A 24,707-nucleotide genomic window follows, 5' to 3' on the forward strand; every position below is an offset into this window, starting at 1 on the left:
TAATAGTAAACCTTAATCCCAGGAATCAAAGTATAGAAAACTATAAAGACAATATTGTTGAAATTTACATAATAACTTGACAACTTTTGGTAAACATTCGACACTTTGTATGCATATATGAATATGTGGATGTCTGTTTGTGTGTCTCTGTGTGTATATGTGCATGTAAGAGAGAGAGAGAGAGAGAGAGAGGGAGAGAGAGAGAGAATATACTAGAAGTGAACTCAGGGCCTTGTATTCCTGAGGTTTTTTTTGTTTTTGTTTTTGTTTTTATGATCAAGGCTAGCATGCTACTACTGAGGTAGAGGTACATGCCACACCACCAGTTCTGGCTTGGCTGGTTAATTATAAAAGTTTCTCAGATCTGTCTCCCTAGGTTGGCTTCTAACCATGATCCTTAGATCCTGAGTAGAGAGGCTTAAAGGTGGGAGTTACCAACATCCAGCTTGAAATCCTTTTTTGAAGATGCTTTTGCTTTCAGTTTGGAAGGATCTTTTAGGTCAACAAGGAAGGAATGGGAAGAAAGTGGGAACCAGACTTGAGTACTGGCAGTGGAAGATCTGGAGTTCATGGGGGTGACTTAAGGCTGCCCCGTGGAGCAGGGCCATTCTTGCTTAGAAGAAGAAATGGCATTCTTCTCTGGATTCTTCTTCATCCTTTTGATCACCATGGAAACTTGGTGAATAAGGATGGGCATCTTAATTTTATTTCTTGAAGCTTTACTTGAATAAATTTTACTTGGATTATTACTAACCTATTCCATTAGCTGTCATATGTTTGAAAAGAACTATGCATTTTAGTAATACTAGATAAAGTTTAGCTGGGAAATGGTTGATTCCAAAACATGAGCTGGCTGAAAGAATAGCTTCAAATGATTTTTGTTTACTTCCAAGGTATAAAGATACTTAAGTAATGCATACCCAGAGAAGTGTGTGCATTGTCAGGAAAAGCTGAGCCAATATCAGGTTAGTGCATTATTTGAACTCCACCTATTTGTTGAATATTTACAGAATATATAGCATATATAAACTTTTATGAGAAGTGCTATAGAGTATGTTTTCTGCATTTATAGTATCACAAGTAGAATTAACATTTTGTGAAACATAATTCCTATAAAACACAGCAAATGGACTATAATTTATTAGGTTGCCAAAACAGGTTGATAGTTGCCAAAATATCAGTAACTTGTAAGATCAAAAACACCTGAAGTCTTTATTTTTTAAGACATTACTTTCCCTCTTCTCTAGGATACAGACACATTCAGTAGTTCAGAAAAGAAGCTAGAACATATGCATTTCTAGAAAATTCACAAGTGAACCTGATAGTCTGATGAAATACAATTTTAAAAAATTAGTGTTGCAATGACGATGATGGAACAGAGAAAAGACTTCAGGGTTTAGACAATGGGTAAGCCAAGTAAAGAAAAAGTCTAAAAATTCTTCATCAAGATAAAACATAGAGTAAATTTCAGAAAGAGGAGACAGTATTTGAAGATACTACTGCCTGGAAGGACAGGGTGTGTTCTAAACAGCTAACCTGCATATGCGAAGTTGATGTTACTGTACTGGAAAAAACAAAATTAGATTGAGAAAATACCTTAGAAGCAAAGTAAATGTTATCTAAAGTATAATAGAAAAATACATGGAATAGTTTGAGTCTAAGGGCAGAGTATCACTCGGAAAGATATTTCAACAATCTGTTTGTAATGTGGGTCAGATATTTTAAAAAACAGAACAAAGACATTAGACATAGTTGTTAATTATTTAGCAAACAGAACTAAGAAATGCTAAACATAATGCATATAGCATCTGTACACATGCACTGTGTGTATGAATGTGCACATACAAGTCCAACTCTCACAACTCCAATAATCAATTTCACTTGTATTTAAATTGATTTGAAACCTTCTAGGAAATATAATTATTGGACTCAAAGATATTTAATGATAAATTATCTTATATTTCAAGTTGGCTACTCTCTACAAAAAACATTATCAGCCTATTGGTGATTACTGGTGGCTCCGATATGAAATGAGATCAAGTATGGTTTTAACGTACATTCAAATTCGTAGTTCTCAGGTTGATTCAAGTGAAGCTAGAGTTAAAAATTAAAAGAAAACTAGGTGGGTATTTTTGTATTTAATTAAATAATTTCTTTTTTTAATACTAACATATTATTTGAGACTTGACAAATGTTTCTGAATATATAAGCAGCTCTCAGAAATGTACATTTATTCAATGTTCTCTGTTTTAGAAGCTCATGCAAATTTTGTAGTGATCTCTATGGAAATATCTCACTCAATTATAGCACTACTGCTAATTAAAGAGGACAAGAAACTGTCATAACATCACCAAATATTATTTTCTAATAAAGTGATTCATTTATATTTTAATCTGAAGACCCAGAATTATTTCAACAAGAAATAAAATAGCAATTTTAATACACTTTCTTTCTCTAACATATGGATGCTATCTTAAAATGCTCACTTTATTAATCAAATGTGATGCAAGAGAACATTAGAATAGCTAAGTTTATTCATATTATTCATTTTTCAATTTTTTATTATATTTAACATATTTCCAAATAAAATTTTAGACTGAAAACAATTTAGGTAGTGAGACCCGTCCTTTTGATGTAAATATTCAGACTCAGAATAATGTTATGAATTTGTAATAAATATTATTACACATCACTAATATGTGCTATATCAAAAAATACTGAAAATGAACAGAAATAACTCAAAGCCTGCATCAATACTTTAATGTTATATAAATGACGTTTAAAGCATTTACTATTCAAACTTAATTCCACGTGTGTGTATATATATATATATATATATGTATTGTATACTTTTAAAAATAAAATTAAATAGATCAGATGAAATATTTTACAACTTAAAATCAATGTAGGGAATAGTATAAAGTAAATTCCTTGCAATAGTTTAATCAGTTTTAACTGATGGGCTGACTGAAGAAAGAATATAGGTAAACAATATCATTGAATGCAAAATGTAAAGTATGACTATAATAAATGTGAATTTTAATTATCTTCATCAATTTAAATGTCCCCTGCAAGTTCCATTTCTGAAATTGAGATGCTTTCATGTGACCTTTTTATAAAAAGAGAAAATGGACAGTCCTTTTTTTGTAGAAAATTCTCCAGTGTTAAGGAAAACTGAAGAGGAAAGCTAAACTACAACAGTGGGATTATACTATCTTTTGGGGTGCTATATCAAAAATCAGTTTATAGCAGAGATCAAACACCATGGTAATTACTGAGTCCTTACAAATCAAAAGATGACTAGTCTCTATAAAGACTTCGGCAATTTTTAAAAAAAGACATATTGCAACTTTTGAAATGACTACTGTTAATTAAAAGTGAGAACATTTACATTTGAATATATAGCCATTAGTACTCTGTGGCTACATGGTTTCTTTGAAGTGCTTTCCATCATGCATAAATTTATCAAAGATGGAATAAACAAAGGGCACAACACACAGTATATATGTAATTTTTCAGGCCCATACTATTTAAACCAAGAGCAAAACCAATCCTCTTTTGACTTGCTTCATCTGCATACCTGAGATATTAGTTGTCACATTGATGGCTGTGGCTGGCCCAAAGCCCTTGATGGTGCTGGCGCGTATAAGAAATTGGTAGGTGGTTCCAGGGTGGAGATGCATAAAGACATGATGTGTGCTATTCCACAAGTTTGAAACAGTCTGGAGAGGACCAGCCACTGGAACTGCAGGATCAAATGATCTTATGCTGCCATAACTGACCTATTGTAGAAAACATATGTTCCACTAAATGTCCAGTAGAAGTCATAATAAATTGTAAAGAAGAAAAACGAAACCCCTAGCTGACTTAACTAGTATGAAATATTTCCTTGTAGAGTCAATTATAAAGTTTTTCTACTCTTTCCTTCTAATTTTATATCATTATTTTTATAATTCTGTGTATCTGTCTATCTTTTTGCTTTTTTGGTTTATATATCATCTACAGCTATCCGACAGGTTTACTGACTAGACAAATAGATATGTATATATATTTTTTATAAAAAATACCAAGCAATAAATTGATATACTTAGGTAATCATATATACACACAAGTTTATGGTTATTTACTGCAATGTATGAGAAACACAGAAAATGTTCAACAAATATGTGTCATTATTATTATATATTTTGTCTAAATTATGTAACAAATTCCACAAAAGTAGCATTTAAACATGCTAAAATAGTCAAAAATTATCAGACTAGAGTTTCTCATTTCCATGATTCATTCTGTAGCAACTAGAAATTTAAATTTTTATATGCTATAATCAACACTGACTATGCAAGAACAGAACTGTATATTTGGGCAATTAGAGACATCCTTCCATTTCTTCACTTTAGCGTTTTATATTTCAAAACAGTGATTTGTAATCAAATTTGCAATGAAACTCTGAAATTTCTTTGCAGTCTAAGTTTATTTTCAAGATATCAATTCCGTAGCCTGAAGAAACTAACTTTCAGTGACCTCTCCTAAAAGTCTGGATTTCTTAATTTTATAAAAAGAAACATTAGAGTTTGTAAAACATTTTTGAAATATAAGAATTTATAAACTAAAGCAAAGAAAGGCAAGCTTTTAATGCCCTAACCCTTTGTAATTCCTTTTCCGTTATTTCCCTTTACCTTTTTCCTTCCTATTTTTCCTTTATTGTTTCACATTTAAATTAACTTTTTTTGTCTCTCAATACCTCATATTGTGTGATGATTCCATTTGGTTCCAAAGGCTCTTTCCAGTTCAAGAAAATCTTGTTTTCAAAAGATGTTCCTTGGAGAGATTTGACTGGAACAGGGCCAGGCACTATAAATACATATTTTCAGTTATAAGAATGGTTTCATCAGAAGTAGAAAAAGTACATCATGTAAAGTACATAGACAAATTTGAAATAAGAGAGAATGATTTTTGAACAACAAAAAGAGTATAAAACCAGATTTCTAACTTTCTTCCAAGATATGGAAACTCACAATTGTTTCATAAGAGTCTAAAACAGAAAATATTAAAAAGTAAGGCTATTTTTATTCAAAAGAATATTATATCACCTTAGAGAATTATATAAATTATACAGTCTAGTATTCTCGGTTGTATGCCTCTAATAACATGAAGATCTTATTTGTAATTTGTTTCAAGTACACAGCTGTATTTCCCTGAAAGATTTTTTGAAGATTATGATAATCCCTGAAAGAGTCTTCATAAACAAAGTTCATAAAATAATGAATAATAATAATAATTAACACTCTTTGGATGTAAAAGCCAAATCACACAGCATTAGATTGAGATGCTCATTAATAATCATCCAGACTTTCATAGCTATACTTTTGTGTAATTAAACATGACAGCGATGGTTATTATAATTTTTTAAATTTCTTAAAGTTGGACATATTCAAATGTCATTGCTATGTATCAAATCAGATTATGATATCATATTGGTTTAGTATTCAATGATCTGTTAAAAAGTCCTTTGTCTTTTGTTTCTATGGTAAAGAAATGCTTTCCCAGTGAATCACATCCTGCTTACTTCTAAACTCACTACTTTTAATCAGTTTTGAATAGCCTTCGCAGGAGTCCTTACTTGCAAATGTAACTGCAAATCCTATCATTTCCTTTCATATCATTCCATCTCCTGCATGCGAAATATACAACACAGTTCTCTTACTATGCCTTTTCTTGTCATGCATTTTGCTTAGTTTATATTTTAGCTCATATATTATACATCATATAACATAAACTTATGTAATACTTATTTATTAACACAATTGCCCAAATTCTACTTATTTCTACCTATTCTACTTATCTCTCCCAAATTCTGAAACTGCTTTATCACATAGCTTTACCACATAACATTCTTGGCTTAAAAACTTGCTTCCTTTTGAAAATACCAACTAATATTGGGCAAATATGTTTTTTAATTAATATTTTCCCTTAATCTAACGTTTCAGTGATTTTCACACATGACATTATCTAGAAATGCTGTTTCAAAGTATAGAGCAATTTTGTGAGGACTGAAATAAATTAAAAATCACTGGATCAAAGGAAATGCATTGCTTCTTGGCTACAGCATCAAGAAATTCTGAATGATGTGTCACAAGAATAAGATTTATTTCAATCTACAAGGAGACTATGAATGATGTTATGACCTCTGAGACGGGCAACATAATTTGGCCCATGAATAATAAATTCACAGAGTAAAGAAACCCATAGCTAACAGAAAAGATGCCAGCACTGAATTTGGAAGAGGAATATCCCCTATCTGTCAGCTGAAGGCATCTCTGGCCTCACTTTCGTGTTGTGAAATCTGTGGCAATGGCTGAGGCTGTCATGTTTCCTCTGCCCCAGAAGGGGAGGCCTGTTGTTTCTATTCTACCAAAGGATACAGCAAATCACAGTAACTGCGGGAATGATAGTTCTTTGCCTATCAGTCATAGAAGGTGATAAGGAGGATGGGACAAAAGCCCCAACAGTGAGGAGATGCTTATTTGATGATGTAGAGTTATAGCTGCCTATGTTCACCTAACACTATTCAGCCAGCAATGTGTCGTCATTGGGTGTATTTAAAACTGCTCACACGTAGGAAATGTTTCAAATGCTTGATCCATGCTGCATTGAAAGTGAAGAACTGGAAAGCTTCTCTGGAATTTTTAATACCTATGTCCTTCACACACACAATAATAATAATAATAATAATAATAATAATAATATGATGATGATGATGATGATGATGGAATGCACATTCCTTATCCATAGTTCACATTCATACACACACACATACACACACACACACACACACACACGTGCGTACCTACGTAGGGATGAGATGTAGGTACAGATCAAGTATATTCCTTAATTTTGTTTTGTTTGAGAAGTTAAAATTGTATTCAGAGAAGATACCTCTGTCTACTTAAGATTTCATGTGGGCATACAGCACAAAGTTACTAAATAAAACCTTGCCACAGCCTCTACAGACTGCAAGGGACATCACTTCACATTTCCACATCAACAATTTTTAATGGAGACAGAATGCTGACTTTTGTTCCCATGCTTGTGATTTACATGAGAGCTGCTTCAGCTACTTTTTCTTTAATATAGTAAACTCTTTTAAAATACAACTCAAACAATGGGAAAGAAAGGAAAAAATGAAGCATAGGTGGATGGGTGCAGGGGGGGGCAAGATTATATTAAATAAGTGTTATTGCCTTTAAAATGTGATAAATATATTTATAAAAATACCTTTCTATTGTCAAAAATTGTCCCCAACCAAGATTTTCTGCTGAGCTAATATCATAATATTGATTTTTATGAAGGTGGGAATAAAAAATGAAAACAAAAAAGTCATGCAAAATATTCTGCCCATGTGAGAAAAAAAATGTGTGCAATAAATTAAATATAAATTCTACCTTAGGGTTCTGGTGGGAAATCATTCTAGCTTTGCTCTCATGATTTATGGATATCCCAGTATTCTGTTCATATAATTGTATCTTTTTACTGGGTGGATGATAATTTATTCTTTTACTATGTATATAGGGCAGCAATAATTTAGTAAGACTGCCTTAATCAGATCATCATAGTCCATCTATCTTTCCAACAGTGAGTCATGGTTTAGATATTTTTCTTCTTGCTATGAACTAACGTTCATAACATCAAGCATTCTGTGAAGAAACAGAACGTCATATGGATAGATTTGAAGATGGAGATACTTTCAAATCTGTCATTAGATATTATATGTGGCACAAAAAGAGCAAGAACAAACCTATCACTAACAGTAGAAGGCTTATTTTGTGATCATAGTATGAAATAAGTATATGAACCTTAGTACCATTAAAACCAATGTGCTTTTAAAAGCACATATTAAAATAAAACTCAGGCCTGAAAGTAATATTAAAATGAGAAGGAATAGTTATTTTTTTCTTACTAAACTAATTCTGGATGGAATACCCATCACAATAATTTGATCAACTTGGAGTAAAATTGCACAGCAATTCATATTCTGGCTATTAGCCTTCTATATGCTAAGGAAACGTATTTCAAAAATGTAATGTTTTGTGAAAAACACTGTAAAAGCCTCAATGCATTCTTTTAGGGGTAAAAAGCGGATGAATAATCCTTATAAAAGAACATAAACTGTATTATTAAAGGGTGATTGGCTGCTCTGTTCACCACAAAGTTCATGTGACTGCTTCTAAAGTTGTTAAGAAATCAGGATTTAAAATTGTTTAAATAGGGAAAGAAGCCAAGTGAAAAAAATACCTGATTTCTAGTCTGATAGTCATTGTAACATTTATCCCAGATTATATGATACAGATACTTAGTGTTTGAATATAAACTAAAATTTCTTACACCTTTATTTGCTTATGACTTTTAGCCATTCTTTTTGCATAAACTTGTGGTGAGTGGGGTGTGTGTGGGGTGGGGGGGACAAAAGAATTTTCATGTGGCAGTGCAGGTTTGTTAAAGACTGTTGACACTGGTTTGAAATAGTTCAAGAATAATATCTCAAATCGTTCAAGTATGATGAATGAACTCAAACTAAATCAAAAGTACATTTATCAAAGAAGTCTTAGGTTTATTCTCTGAAATTTTAGTATGTAAGAATGGGTACTATAAAAACTTAACCTCAAGTTCTTAGCTAAACATAATTAAAAGGCTCTCACTTCTACCTTACTTTGTTTGTTTGTTTTTACAATAAAGCAACAAGATAGGAAAACAAATGCATTTTTACTTGTCAGAGTAGGAGAACTCTGAAATGAGGAAAGTTCCTAGAAACTATGTGTTATTATTCTGTTTTATGGCAGGCTCATGCTTGGTAGACATCAAATGATACAACGGAGTCTAAAATTTAGAAGGTGAAGGAAGTTGCAAAGAACTCCTTGTAAACAACTCCTTGTTTTCTTCTCTACCCCCGTTGTAGCCTTCCAATCCTGCAAGCAATGCAATGAGAATTTTGGAAGATCATGGAATTTTTGGGATTATCTCCATTAACTACTTCATAGTTGTATAAGAAATTTGGAGCTAGAGAGGGAAAGAAATTTCTGAGCTCGACTACAGAGGACTCATGCTTGCCAGCATTCTCCATCCCAGCATGTGAGCATCTATAAAACATCTAGAAACAAAACATCTCATACCTCCAAATAGATTGTTAATCTTAAAATATTGCTATTTGTAGACAATTTAAATTGGGTTAGGAAATGTGTTCATATTTATATTATTGAAGCATTGTACAGCTAAAGCTCGTGAATAAATATCAGTATAAATATTTGTTTCTATAATTTGATTGTTTAGGAATGGCAAAGAAAGTGAGTAAAGAGACCTCTGTTACTTGGGAAGTGATGAGATATATAGATGATAATGCCTGCTGTTTTGTTAAAGGAAAACATGGTGCACACTTAATTGTATTAAGGTAATTTAGCATTAGTTCAGGGTCTAATTTAGGAAAGCTAAGGAACCCTTTAAGAAATTACATTACTGTCTTTACGTAAGAAAATAGGAGCTTACAGTCTTCATCAGTTTGGATGATGGTCTCTTCGCTCTCCTTCCTTCCTTCTGGATTGGTGAGGATCATCTTGAGGCTGACATTTGTATATGGTGGGAGATGACTGACAACATGTTGAGGGGCTTTGGGGTCCATGTCCAAACAGTCTGCCTTGCTCTCATTGTGACCACGAAAGTAATGGTAGCAGATAGTGACATTGAAAGTGTGGCATCGAGTGATGTTATAACCCAAAGACTCCCAGTCCACAGCAATCTGTCTTGCCTGTATCTCAGCAATCTTTAACGTCTTTGGGGTTCTCATAGGTTCTGAAAAGTGAAGAAGTAGAAAGTTGTAAATGTTGCCATAAATTATCTTGAGGAAAAAAGCAAAACAAAACAAAATCAAACACCTAGCATATCTAGAGTACACAAACCCAGAGCAATGTGCAAATGATGTTTTGTTGTTTACTCATAATCTTACTCTTGAAAGTTTTTATTCAGGATTAGGATTTACCAATGTGGAAAGAAGCTAAATAAGTAAAAAGAGACAACTCCTAAAAAACTTAGAAAGTCGCAGTGCCATTCTGGTTGTTGCTCTTGTTACTGCTCATTTCATTTCCCTGTCTCTCTCTGCTGTTGTCATAATGGAGCAAGAGGGTTAGTTCATATATCACAATGGATAAGAGTCAACGTGTTCTGCTCTATGATTTGTTATGTCACTATGCTATGGTGTACAGTAATTAGTCTAATTGTAACACTAAACTACCATTTGTAAAAAATGACATAGCTGTTAATTAACATTAATTATTTCAGTAATGATGTTGTTCATCAAAGCAAAAAAAAGTCAGAAAAATTACATGAATACATGTGGATATTAATGCTATCTTCCTACTTTTTTAATCTTTTTCATTTTTTTTCTAGAAATCCCACAAGCCTAACCATCCCTTCACTGTCACCCAAACTAAAATTAGGAGGTAAAATTCCATTTAATTGGAAAAAGCTGGCAGGATGGAACACTGAAGACTAGAGTCTCTCCATCATCGATTCCCAGGTGCAGTCTTTCTCATGCAAGACTAATTTTAATAGTCTAACTTCATCAAAATAATTACTCTATGAAAGTCATAGCCATGAAAAATTCTACACAGTAAACACACACACACACACACACACACACGCACACACAGAGTACTATATTGATTTGACAAAAATACAAGTCAAGGCCAAGACCACAGCTTTTGTGCCCCCCTAAAGTCACTAAAGATATTTGAACAATTATATTGAATTTCAACAGTCATGAAAAACAAAATAATACACCAGGGTCCAATTTGGGTTTTTTTATGCATCCTTTTTTTAAGGATAAAAAATTTAATTCTGTGAAAATAATTAGTATGCTACCCAGATGGCAATACCTAAATTGGGAAATCAGTTCAATCATTTTAATGTGGGATCTAAAACCATCTTTGTAGGTATATAATTTAAAACCTTAATAATTCAAAACTCATTTGCACACATGGGAATTAAATTTTGCTTGACGCTTATGCTTAGGGTTTAAATGTTATTTTTCCAGACTTATGACTATCCAATCTCCCTATTTTTATTTTCTTCTGTAAGCTACCTTAGGCAAAAAGAATGGAAGAAGGATGTGCCTTTCGAATGATTTAAATAAACTTGTATATCTAACTCTATGTATGCTATTTCCCCACTTGGTAAATAAATAAGTGAGGATATTTTCAATCCAGCAGACTAATCATTCGATGACCATGCAGCTGGAGGAATACTAACATTTTCCAGATACACTGATTTTAGTGTTGCTGGGAAGCAAGAAGATGCTCTTTAGTGGCCAAGGCCAAGTAGAAATAAATTATTCTTCACTTGTTTCCAGTATGAGGGATAAGGTAACAAACAGTACAAGAAATGTATCCAATGCCTAACGTATGAAACTGTAACCTCTCTGTACATCAGTTTGATAATAAAAAATTGAAGGAAAAAAAACAATTTCCCACAACAACAAAAAAAAGTAAGCATTACCAGAAAAATACCTGGAAGGCATGAATAAACAACAGTGAAAGCTAACAGTAGTACCATTTGCCCCTGCATGTAGTGCTGGTTAGCTGAGTATTTTAGACTTGTCTCCATAGATGCCCCATTTTGAATCTTATGACTTACCATTCCATGAACTTTTGAAGTTCTGGTCTTATTTGGTCTCAATATTTATTTTACCTTAATCCTGTAGTCAAATACAATTTTAAATTGTAACCAGACAGCTTACATGCTGTGAAGGAAAGCAGTGTAGCTCTGAATTCCCAAATTTATGATTTAGTGAAAAACCTGTTTTTACCATTATGTTAAAATCCACAGGGCTCACTTTGAGAATTTCTTTTGCAATTGCATCTATTTTTATTTTTATATTATCATTATCTTTAAGTAGTTATCCAAAAGAGTTTGAATTCAACAAGTCAGATCATGAGTACAATGAATTTTGATCACCATCCCTTTTATTGTTCTCCACATATTCTCAACTCAGTTCTTTTTTTTCTTTCTGAATAATTATGTATTTATTGTCAATGTGATGTACAGAGGGGTTACAGTTTTATACGTAAGGCAGTAGGTACATTTCTTGTACAATTTGTTACCTCCTCCCTCACTTCTCCCCTCTCCCCCCAGAGAATTTTTTTTAAATTTAAATTTTGTTTACTTTGGCATGCATAGTAAATTATACTAAAAGGTTTCACTTAACACTAAGAAAAGAGGTAGCTTAATTTAATCCTATGTGCATATATATATGCATATATACATACATATATATACACACCCTAATTTCAGTGACCAACACTTTTTAACTTAAGTTTGAAAAACTGTGAAGTGATATTTTTCAAAGCTAGAATTTTTCAACAAATCTGTGTAATTTACAATTCAGATCTTCACATTTCTCCTCATGGACTGGATAAATGCTCTAAAATGGCCTGTTGCTGCTAACATGGAGATTTATGCTTAGTACTAAACATTTATTTTTCTTATTTCTCATTGATTCATTTTCTGTTTTGTTGAAACAGGGTATCACCATGTAGCTCCAGATGTGCTAAAGCGTGTTATTCTGCTGCCTCTGCCTCTCAAGTACAGGTCTCAAACAACATATAGAACCAGTGGGATGCGACCACTGTTAAGAGATACGGTCAAATTAAAGTTTCTCTTATTTGGCAAGTTCCTTTTTGTGTTTTTTTTTTCCGACTTTAATTGTGATGGTACTTTCTCGTGTGTGTGTGTGTGTGTGTGTGTGTGTGTGTGTACAAATACTGCATATGTACACACATTTATGTATTGGAGTGCACATATGTAAGTGAATATACTTACATGTCTGATAAACACTTTCTCACTCAAGTCTTTTTAACTGTTACTTTAAGATGGGCTGATGACTAAATACCTAAGGTTGTTTTTTTTTTTTTTTATAAACAGCATTGGAAGCAATCAATTAAAAGCTTTTATGAAAGCTGAGGAAAATTTTATCAAAGAACTAAAAATATCTCATTTTAATTCATTACTCCTAGTTTACTATCAAGAATTGCGTTTGTATTTCTGCAGTATGCTTATCTAAACAAAAAAATTAAGTTTCTAAGTCAGAAAATTTACCTTTATTATCATAGAATACTTGAAACCAGGAAAACATGCTTTGGGAACCATTATATCATATAAATCATGGGAATATAAGCCATTTTAATAATTAAATAATTTAAAGAAATGACCAGTAGGATGAAGGACAAGTTGAGAGAATAAAGTAAGCCATATTTATAGTAACAGCAATGTAAATAATTATAATGTCAGTAAAACAATGGAAGTCATATTCACCAATGTACTATCTGTCAGTCATTTTGGAATATACCAAAAGTTCTTTCTTTTCCCCACTTTTTTGACTTTTTGGTTATAAACTTTTGTTGAGAAGTGCATATGTATTAATTTCTGTTATTTTATTTTATCATCATCATCATCATTATTATTATTATTATTATTATTATTATTATTATTATTGCCAGTCCTGGGGCTTGGATTCAGGGCCTGAGCACTGTCCCTGGCTTCTTTTTGCTCAAGGCTAGCACTCTACCACTTGAGCCACAGCGCCACCTCTGGCCATTTTCTGTATATGTGGTGCTGGGGAATCGAACCCAGGGCTTCCTGTATAAGAGGCAAGCACTCTTGCCACTAGGCCATATTCCCAGCCTTATCTTTATTATTATTATTGGTGTGTGCCAGTATTGGGCTTGAACTCAAGGCTTTACACTCTTGTTTAACTTTCTTTTCTTTTTTGTCCTTTCCTGTGGGGTGTGTGTGTGTGTGTGTGTGTGTGTGTGCTCTGTCCCTTTGGTTTGAATTTAGGGACTAGGAGGTATCTCTGAGCATTTCTGCATAAGGCTAATGCTTGTCTGGCTGGCTTTTATTTTTATTATATAACATTACATTATATCATATTTCTTACTTATTATTATTCATTGTTTTCCTGGCTAACTGGAGATAAGTCTCTCAGAGTTTCCATTCTGGGCTGCTTCAAACTGAAGTCCTCAAGTTTCAGGTGCTAGAGTAGTTAGGATTACATGTGTAAGCATCCAGTTTTGCTTAACTTTTGGCTCAAGTCTGGTTCTCCATAACTTGAGATATACCTCCACTTCAGGCTATTTGATTGTTATTTGGTGATACAAGCCTCCCCTATTTATCTGTTCAGGCTAGAAACCTAAATTTCAATCCTCAGGAATCAATTCTTGAATTGCTACAATTACAGACGTATGCCTGTAGTGCCCAGTGTGTGTGTGGTGTATGTATGTATGTATGTATGTATGTATGTATGTATGTATGTATGTATGTGTATATGTATGTATTCATGTATGTATGACATCTATAATGCTTTATATGTTACTTTTTATTCTTTACACTGTTCTACCACACTTTTCTGCTGAAAGGAAATTTGTGGCAAAATAAGGAAGTAAAAAAGTTGTAGGACAAAGTTTTTCAGAAACATGAAGAGATAGTAATGCAGAATAAGGTTATAAAAACGTTCATATTGTTATACATATATATATATAAAATGAAACAAAAATAAATGTGTATAAAGGTTCAAGAAGCACCCCTGAAGGCACTAATGTGAATAAAACATAATACTAGAACGTCAGGAGCTTTTCACTTATTTGCTACAATTAAAACAAAAAGAAAAATGATTATATATTACATGGATGGAATAAAATATTACACAGGAATCCACAAAATAATTTTCACCTGATAGAGGAGATATTTATATATGGTCTCAGAAGACAGAGATGAGAGCAATAGGCATAGTTTGGGTAAATAATACAAAAGTAGAGAAAATAAGAAAAATTAAAATGTAGAACACAAGAAAATAAGTATTGAATATTTAATCCCATTTGCTTGTTATGAAAATATTGGGAATGAGGGACGAGGTAACAAACAGTATAAGAAATGTATTCAATACCCAATGCCTAATGTATGTAACTGTAACCTCTCTGTAATTCAGCTTGATAATAAAAATATATATATATATAAGAAAAAAGAAAATATTGGGCAGGATACTGGTTGGAAAAGTAGTTTGAGCAAACTTTGTATGTCATAGTAAAATGGAGAACTATGGGAAGTCACTGAAAATTTCTGAACAAGAGACGGTAAGTCAAAAGACATCTTTTAGAAAACTTAATTTGGAGGCCCTGTGAAGCGTAGAGACACTCAGTAGTTAAATAACAAGCATACAATGTGTTATGAAAAAATAGTTGATTAAAATAGATGTGTAAGGAAAAAATTGGTGAAAGATTAAAATCTGAATGGATACCATATACATAATGTGTTTCAATAAACTGGCTAAGAAAACTCAAGAAGGAATACATATGAACAGGAAAAATGATGTAAGTATGCAGTATCATTGACTTACTACTTTGTTTTGGCCAGGAAGTATACATGAGGTAGCAATACAGAGATAATGTTCTTAATGGATTAAAAACATAAAAACCACATCTGAGTTTATCGGGTCCTTAGGTAATTAGAGAACATCCTAAATAAAACACAAAGGAGATTCATCTCTCCCCCTTCTGTTTTTTCAGAGAAAGAACAACAGGGAAGACAACAGAGACAGAGGAAGAGCAAAGGGATGGACACATATAAATGCAACAACACGTGAAACTTTTGGATAGAGGCAATGAATTCATATTGATCTACCTATGATTAAATACTTCATTTATGATTAATTTGAGTATGCATTTTTGATATCTAAGATATCATGTTTATAGGTCCATTGTTACACTGTACGTGTTTCTCATATTGTATAAAGACAAAAGAGTCCATCGAATGCATGGAGTCATATCTATCCACAGATAAAAAAAAATAGTTAATGATTAGATAATGCTCTATTTAAAAAAAATTTCTAGTATTCTGGCCTCCAGAATTGAATTTGGTTAACAGAAGTCCCTAAATAAATATTTGTCATTTTTGTGCTGAGGCTCAAGATGTTAAACCAGTTCCTGACTACCTAAAATCTGCTCCATTGTGTGGCTTACGTGTTGGTACTGTAACTGAACTAAACACAGAATATGTAGATAATCTAATTCATGCACCTTTTCTACTAGAAAAGTAATATATGTTTATAACTATATATCTCAATATAGCTCTGTGGTGTGTGTGTGTGTGTGTGTGTGTGTGTGTGTGTCTATGTTTGTGTATGTGCGCGCATGTGCGGGGGTGAGACGAGGAGGGAGAGGCAGAGAGAGAGAGAGAGAGACAGAGACAGAGAGACAGACAGACAGACAGGAATAAAAGGATTGCTCAACAAAAAGTAAAAATTCCCCTGAGGAGCATGGAAACAGCTACTTGCAGCATATATCAAAATACCTTCTTTTTTTTGTATAATAACTATAAGCCATACAAGATGGAGAAAATAGACAAGGGTTAGTTTTAGATTAGAGATTAGTGAGTCAAGAACAAGTTAAAGTTAAGATGGTAAAAGGAATAATGGAATTTTCCTCAAAATATTCTTTTACAATGTGCTTACTGATCCAATTATTAATCATAAATCATCAAACAAGAAGTAAAGACAGGGTAAAATCCATGTGATAGGAAAGACCATTAGAATGAAGAAAGCTTAAAACTTCATCCATATTGATATGCTAGGCTTGGAGAAGAAGAGTGGAGGCAGAGAGAATATTAAGAAGCAGCTGAATAGAAAAGAACAAGAAGCAAAATCCATCTTATTTTACCCTTTAGGAGATAAATGGCAATCTCACTTATTATATACTCAATAGACAGATGTATAATTTGTCACAAAGTTCTCATTGATTCATTTCCAGTGAATTATATGAAAATGCTTATTTAATTAATTTAAAAATGGAACAGGAAATGTAACCATTAGAAAATTTTTCTCTTCACAGCAAAACATGGACTAACAAAGTAGAACAATGTTTTCTACTCTTCCTAGATTTTTTTTTCTTTACTGTCCATCTATTAGCTGGTGAAGTGAGAAAGGGTATCATAAATCAGTTGAAAACAAATCTTTGGCCATAATTATAGTTAGGAAGTTTCAAAGCAACATGTTTCTGCGTTCACTTAAAATTCCAAACAGATCCAACATGAAAATTTATGTCAGCAATAATTTATAGAATTAATATTTAACCCAACTTAATAAAGAACCATTTGATAATTCTCTGGGAGTTTGTAAAAGTAAAAGCAACATAGGCATAGGCACATAGGACTGGTTGACTTTGAGTCATCTCTCAGAAGCAAGATTTATTAAGTAGTTCCAGATAATAGATGAAAGGGAATTCTATTTCTCTGGTACTTGCTAAACAACACATGCCATGACAGGTCAGTATTCCTGTCCTTTTGTAGTGATAATCTCCAGTTATTCTAAAAAGAGTTGTGAAAACAAAAGCTTTAGCAGCTACAAGAGATGGAGGGCAGGGATCATATTTCCCTAGAATCAGTTTTTAATGATGAACCTTATTATCCAGCTGTTAGTCAGAGAAAAAACAACAACAACAGATGATGTCCCAAAGCCCATCCCAAGAAAGAAAGAAAGAAAGAAAGAAAGAAAGAAAGAAAGAAAGAAAGAAAGAAAGAAAGAAAGAAAGAAAGAAAGAAAGAAAGAGAAAGAAAGATCTTGTACACAAACTAAGAATGCTGAAGCATGACAACAGCTTCTTGCTCCTGGCTGTCTTTTCATCAGAAATCTTCGAAGCTGACTGCCAGACAGGATTTCCATTCTATTTGTTGAAACAAATAGAAGAAAAGTTAATTTTCTGATGTGCCAGAGAAAATATTTGCTAGCGTGAAAGATGAAAGAACTGAGATGAAATTTCAGAACATAGGTGTATTTTAAATAGACAAATAAATGAATAAATGAAGGAAATGAAAGAAATAGTGTCACCTCTTAAGAATGAAAAAAAAAGTAAGATCTTTGCAAGACATTTTTTTTCTCTTATCTTTAGGTCTATTGCATATTTATTTCCTTTTATTCTTGGTAAAGATTGAACATAATCAAGGTTTTACACTTCACATCTTTTCAATGTTACAGCATCATTAGTAATGCCAAAAATGAAAAAAAAGAAAAGATTTCATCTCTGCTCCCATGGGTCAAATTGAGTTAATGGTAAGTTGAAGAGATGACTTGATTAGGGCTGTAACAGGAGAGAGCCTCAGGACCAGGAATAATCACAAGCCAACTGTCAGTTCTGTTGGCTTTCTGGTTGAGTGGCTGAACTGACATGCTTGGACTCGGGGGATATACAGTGACAGAGGGTGCATGAATCTCTTTGCTCTCCTGCAGAGTCCCAATAATATTTACCCAATGCCATCAGAACCTCCCTAAGAAAATTTTCACATTAAGCCAAAGCAAGACCTTGCCACTCATCTCTCATCTTCCCAAGCTCTGAGGATAATCCTAATGAAATGAACGTTGGGACCTTCTCTACAACAATGTCAAAGCATTTGGGCATTTGCTTGATTTTATTTTTAAGAATAGTGTTACCAAAGTGACATGAGTAGTAATATTAATAATGAAAAGACAAAGATGATTATTTTTCCAGTAAACAAATCCTCCCGTGGGTCTTCTTGGGAGATTTAATTCTCAGAATGTGGATGACTGAGTATTTTCAAAACCTTTTAATGCTTTTTCTTCACTTATATTTCATGTAATAATATTACAACATGCTGAATAAAGGCATGTATCTATACACAGTGAGTTCACTGCTCTTTTATGTCTGATATTGTATATGACAGATCTGAGCTAAATCACACACAAAAATGAATTTCTAACTAATCTTGAAGGAAACAACATACAAAGAACAAATTTTCTTAATTTACAGAGCTAAGAGAATTACAATTCTAGAGAAACAAGTTTTATTTTTTCATTCACTTTTATAACAATAGAATAAATCACATACAAAAAGTAGAGCAATTTGCATATAAAACTTAAAATGATATGTAAAATACTGCTACATAATGTGCAGTGCAAAAACTAAGGTGACTTTGAGAGAGCTGAATAAAGCAATAACAAAATTCTAAAAGGGGACCTCAATGCCTTTTTTATTATTTAAAGAAGATAAATTACCTACCTTTTACACTACTCTGAAGAAGGTGATAAATATTGTGTAAGTCAAGCACAGTGATGGGCTTAGAATATATGCATGAAAACTTGTACTTTATGAACAATACAAACTTTTAACATGTTCTCAGTTCAAAAACGAATGAAAATTTAAGTTGCAATCCCAGTTTCTTCTGAAGAATTTGTAAAGATGACCCAAGTCTTTTTTCTGACCATTTGCCCTGTCACTGTGCAGTTCCTGACATACAGTGTCTGCTTCTCTTCCATCGATCTGAGCCTTGTGTTGTGCGATTTGTTTTGATCAATAGAGTGCAATGAAAGCCAGGGTATCCTAGATGTCAACCAGTATCTCCAAAATCCTTGTGCTTTGCTTATAGACCTTGTAAACATAAAATAACAGTGGAGCAGAGTCCAGTTTCCAAAGCCGTACCAGTGAAGGCCAACTCAATCAACCAACAATCATCCCTAGCAGAACCCTGAGCTGCCAAGATTGGTGGCAGTTTGTAACCAATCATCACAGAAGTTACTCAATAAACCTTTTCACTGTGCCACAGAGGACACTAAAACATTAATACTTAGTCCTCTTATTTAATACATTAACTTAATAGTACAGCAAAGACTATAACAATGATGTGTTAACAGAAAACAGTACCCTAAATGGAGAATTTCATTTTCCAAGTACAGGGTTGTGCAGAGCTGTCACAGGTCCATTTAGTAATCTGTTTGATGATAGAAAATGTTTGTTTGTTTGTTTACTTATTTATTTAGCAAGTCCTGGGGCTTGGGACTCAGGGCCTAAGCAATGTCCCTGGGTTCTTTTTGATCAAGGCAATAGCATTCTCCCACGTAAGCCATAGCATCACTTCTGGCTTTTTCTGTTTATGTGGTACTGAGGAATCGAACCAAGGGTTCTATGCTAGGCAAGCACTCTACTGCTAAGACACATTCCTAGCCCCAGATAGGAAATATTTATCAAGAGCATGACATGTGCCAGACACCACTGTAGTAGAGAACGTGTTTTGAAGAATGACTTTGAAATCAGTGCCTGTTGTCTTTGTTTTCCAAATGCTTGAGGGGTGTTTAATTTCTCCACTATGCTCCAACAGAGAGTAATAAGTACTAGAAAGTACTTATCGGGCTGATAAGACACATCAGTACTTTGGAGAAATAATAATTGGGATAGCAGCTTACAAGTAACTAATCCCACCTTTGCAACATCGTACTTACTAAAATATTTTAATTTTGTATGTCAACATGAGTTTGGAGAAGAATAGCAAGGTCCGTCTACATTACAGTACAAATTTCTTTATAAGTAGGGCCGACAGAAAAATACATTGACATATGTGTTCTTATCCAGATATGTCTAATAGTACACTTTCAACTACAAGAGTCTTCTGTAAATATTGTATCTGCCCTTGAATAGACAAATCAGTTCAAATGTAGAAAATTATTTTAAATTATATTAGTTAATGCAATATTGATAGACTCAATTTGAAGGAAGAGGGTATAATATAACATGGAAAACTTGTGACCTAAACAAAAATTCATTATAAAAGATATATTATAAAAATATTTCAAGTGCTTACCACTCATTTTGTTCCCAAGGATAATTATGCTTTTGATTCACAACTTATATCTGCATTTTATTTCTTCTAGAAAATACCACTGTTGTAATTATTACCAACATGGCATGTGAAACCATACCCTTTCTTCTTTGTTTTTTCTTGTCTGTTTGTTGGTTTGCTTGTTTTGTTTAGTTTTGTTTCTCCTATATTCCCTTCCTGTGTTTGTACCCCCGGTACCACTATATCGCATCTGAATACCCTGGATACTGTCTATATGGGTATTAGAACTGGGGAAGGGAAAGGGAATATCAAAATTGAGAGACAAAGGACAAAAAGACAACCATGCCAAAAGCAATACTTACAAAACCATTTGGTGTGAATCAACTGCACAACTATTGGGGGGGTAGGAATGAGAAGGATGGAGGGGGAGAAAATGAGGGAGGAGGTAACAAGTTGAACACGAAATGTACTCACTGCCATACATATGAATCTGTAACCCCTCTGTACCACCCTTTGACAATAAAGAAAGTTTAATAAAAAAAAAAGGCCAAATTTCTTTTGATTTGGTATCTGGAGAAAATAGATAACTTCTAATGTATAATAGAAGAAAGGTATCATATCTAAGTTTCAAAAGTGATCCTGGGCATTACTACACTTTAACACATCATTTGATTTCTCAAAATGCAAGTGTCTTGTAACATGCTTGCTTCAGTGAAATAGAAAGAAGAACTGCAGGGCTGAGGATTATTTGTTCATTTCCTTTGCTGAAGCCACGATTTATTCTCTGTTTTCATGCATGATTAACAGCTTGCGATCCTTCACACATAATCAATAGTAGTGAAGTTTTATATTAGGCTTAGAGATTAGACAGCCTTGATTATAAATTTTATCGATTTGTAGAGCTTAGCACCAGAAATCCCTGTACATTTTTTTTTCAGAGATTAAATTAAAAGGAGATATATGGCCTGCACATACCAGCAATGCTGGTGTGATTATACGTGTGACCTCTTCTACTATTTCTAAAAGATGAATAAAACCTATCTACTGCACTAAAACATGAATCAGTATGTCAACAAGCATCACGCTGAGATAGTAAACACAGTGAAAATGTGACAAAAAGAATCATAAAAACTGCAAGGAAACCTGCCTAAGACTATAATTAATACAGGCAACTTTCAAGGATTAATTGCTTCAGCTCGTTTGTAAATGAGGAAATTGACAGAGAAAATAATGAACTCTTTAACTTCTACCTGGCAAATCAGAGCCCATATTAAAACTGACTGTTCACAATCACTTTTGAGATAAAGGAATAATGGTTGTCTTTTTAATTTCCAGAAGAATAAATACTATCTTAAAGAAAGAAAGTAATGTAGGGATTATAGAAGGCATAAACAAATCTGTGTTGTGAATGTTAACTAAAGAACCATTAAAGTACCACTATGATTTTTATGTCCACTATTTTAATGTCTGATGCTTTCCAGAAAAAGTTAGTAAGAATATACACATTCAGTAAGTATTACAGAAAGCTAATACCAATTTCAAAATCCTTCCTACCCCTCTTTTCACATTATATTGTAGATTTCTGAATATTATTGTAGGCTTTTCCCTGAAAACTTCTTTCACTATTCAAATTATCCCAGATCTGCCACCTCCATACCTGATGATTCGTATACCAGAAATAAATTAAAGGTGTTTCAGCTTAACATGGATCATTAAACTCCATTTACTTACTTCTGGAAAAAAGAAAATATTCAACAGTATGTTTTAAGAGAACCTCAACCTATGTAATCTGCTCTAGTAAGGTTAGTAATATGTTTCAATGTGTTTAATATTGGCCCTGACAGAAAGTGAAATCCACTTTAATTGTATATGTAAGCAAACAAGTTATATTAGTTATTTTATGCACAACATTTGGTGAAGATACTTTCTACGAACATCTAATAATATCTTCAAATGATTACACAAGAAAGCAAAAATGATTGAAAACACCAAAAATGGCAACCCAGAAAACTGCTTTTCTTTGATTCTACAAATGAAATAACTCTTTGAAATATTATGCAGAATTCCCTAATCATTACAGATGTTCTTGGAAGAACTATAAACAGAGAAGGCAGCTAGGAGGAGTGTGAAAACACTGAGGAATTACTTTGTTTGCTCGGGATATATGTTATTTTTGTGATCGCATGCTTTCCACATTCAAATTTGTGTCACCAGTTCTAGCTCATCTCTTGAATCCTGGCTCTGAATATCAAACAGTCTGTAGATTTCCATCTGGATGCTAACATACAACATCAGTGTAAACAACGTTCATAATGTTTTCCTGAATGCCTCCTTACTTTCCGCTCCTCTGAAATGCTTTATTCCCTCAACAGAAAGCTTGAAAACATCTCTTGCTCTTCTGCCCTTCATGTAGTAGCTCTTCTGTTGCCCAACTATTTAATATATCCTTTCAAGAGCACTACTCTTTCTCTTTAATTCAATCTCTAATTATCTTTCACTTCAATTATTAGGAATTCTTGCTCTTGACAAGATTTGAAGTACATTTTTTATCTAGACTTTCTAAAATGCAGTTCTGATTATATAACTCATCCATTCAATTTTGGGGGTGAAGGTCTTCATGTTGAACAAATGTAGTAAAATCTCTGTGTTATACCTCAAAGACCTATACAGTGTTCACATTATCTCAGTTCCTTTTTTAGTATCCTAACCCCCTGCCAATATAAAGTTCATGTAAACTTGCTCATGTAAACTTGTTATCCATTTTATCTCATCTTCTAATTAAAATATAATTTCCCTTGCAGATCTCCTATTGAAGTGCTTCAAAGTCCAATGAAAAATACACTTTCCTTATAGAAGTTCGTCTAGCTTGACAATATGAGAAGTTATCTTTATTTTTCAAACTTTATTTCTCAACAGTGCCTCCACTAAGGTATTTGATCCTGTGTCTTCCATTTATATCTCAAATTAGAAACAATGCCTCAGAAAGTCATTATACATCTGTTCATATAATTCAGGACATTTAGCAACAGTAGTAAGGAAGTGTTAAAGTAGAATAAGCAAATGTTTCTAATACATAGAGTTTTAAGATACAAAATAAATTCTAAGATCAGTTCCTATTAGACATTTAAATACCAAAAAACAGAGTCCTCACCAAATAACCAAGTAAATACAGATGGGCCAGACAAATGGGTCTCTTGGGCCAGGCCAAATGATCATGGTTCAAAGATAATTGAATAAGACAGAACTTACTTTACCTAAATCATAGTGTGATGAAGATACAGGCCCATAAACTTTAATGTGGGAAGAATATACATTTTGGGGATGTAAATACAAATTTTAAAAATTAGGAGAGGAGAAATAATATATTCCTCAGCACTAGTAACAATGAGGTTATTTCCCAAAGAATGGCAACATATTATCCCAACTATTACTCATTCAAGCCCAAACTTATAAGTCTTCCTTTTGACACCTCACATTCACTTCATTTTCAGTTCCAATGTCCCTGCTGAAATGTTTAGAATCTGACCACTTAACCATGCTATTGTTTTGATCTTAGCTATTATCAAACAGATGCATTCAGTAAAACAGAATGAACTCTGCTTCCCCCTCTGTTACTCTTCCTCATGGCTGTCAAACTTCTGCAATGAGAAAGAGCTAAGTAAGTAAGGGTACTCAAGATGAATTGTCCTATTTTCCTAAACACTTGTTCTCTCATTCCACTGTTTCTTCTTCCTTTTACACTTATTCACTCCACACAGACATGCCAGCCACATATCTTGCCTTATGCAGGAAGTTGCAATTTACTCTGATGCCTTCAAGAATGTTCTACGTACTAACAGAGTATCACGGTTTCTCAAACTGGTAGTCTGTTTCACCACAACACTGCTTTCCTTCACCACCTTATTTAAAATTGGACATCTAGTAACTTCATTTTTCTTTATCATGTATCACTAATATTATTTATATATTACTTATATGATTATCTCCCTATACTACAATTTTGGTTACATAAGTATTGCTTTTGAATAGATTTGCTGAAAAATGAA

At 33.1% G+C, this 24,707-nt stretch overlaps 1 protein-coding gene across 7 annotated transcripts in view; it reads right to left on the reverse strand.

The window, feature by feature from the left end:
- Ptprk (protein tyrosine phosphatase receptor type K) overlaps nucleotides 1-24,707 on the reverse strand; it is a 481,811-nt gene that overhangs the window by 115,564 nt on the left and 341,540 nt on the right. For all 7 annotated transcript variants that reach the window (XM_048354055.1, XM_048354054.1, XM_048354057.1 and 4 more), the window contains exons 8-10: nucleotides 9,538-9,840; nucleotides 4,742-4,851; nucleotides 3,581-3,782 (exon numbers count right to left, since the gene is read on the reverse strand). In XM_048354055.1, coding sequence (XP_048210012.1) covers nucleotides 3,581-3,782; nucleotides 4,742-4,851; nucleotides 9,538-9,840 — 615 coding nt within the window. The remainder of the gene's footprint in view (nucleotides 1-3,580; nucleotides 3,783-4,741; nucleotides 4,852-9,537; nucleotides 9,841-24,707) is intronic.

The sequence above is a fragment of the Perognathus longimembris genome, chromosome 9 (genome assembly GCF_023159225.1).
Source record: "Perognathus longimembris pacificus isolate PPM17 chromosome 9, ASM2315922v1, whole genome shotgun sequence".
In the NCBI taxonomy this organism is placed as follows: Eukaryota; Metazoa; Chordata; class Mammalia; order Rodentia; family Heteromyidae; genus Perognathus; species Perognathus longimembris.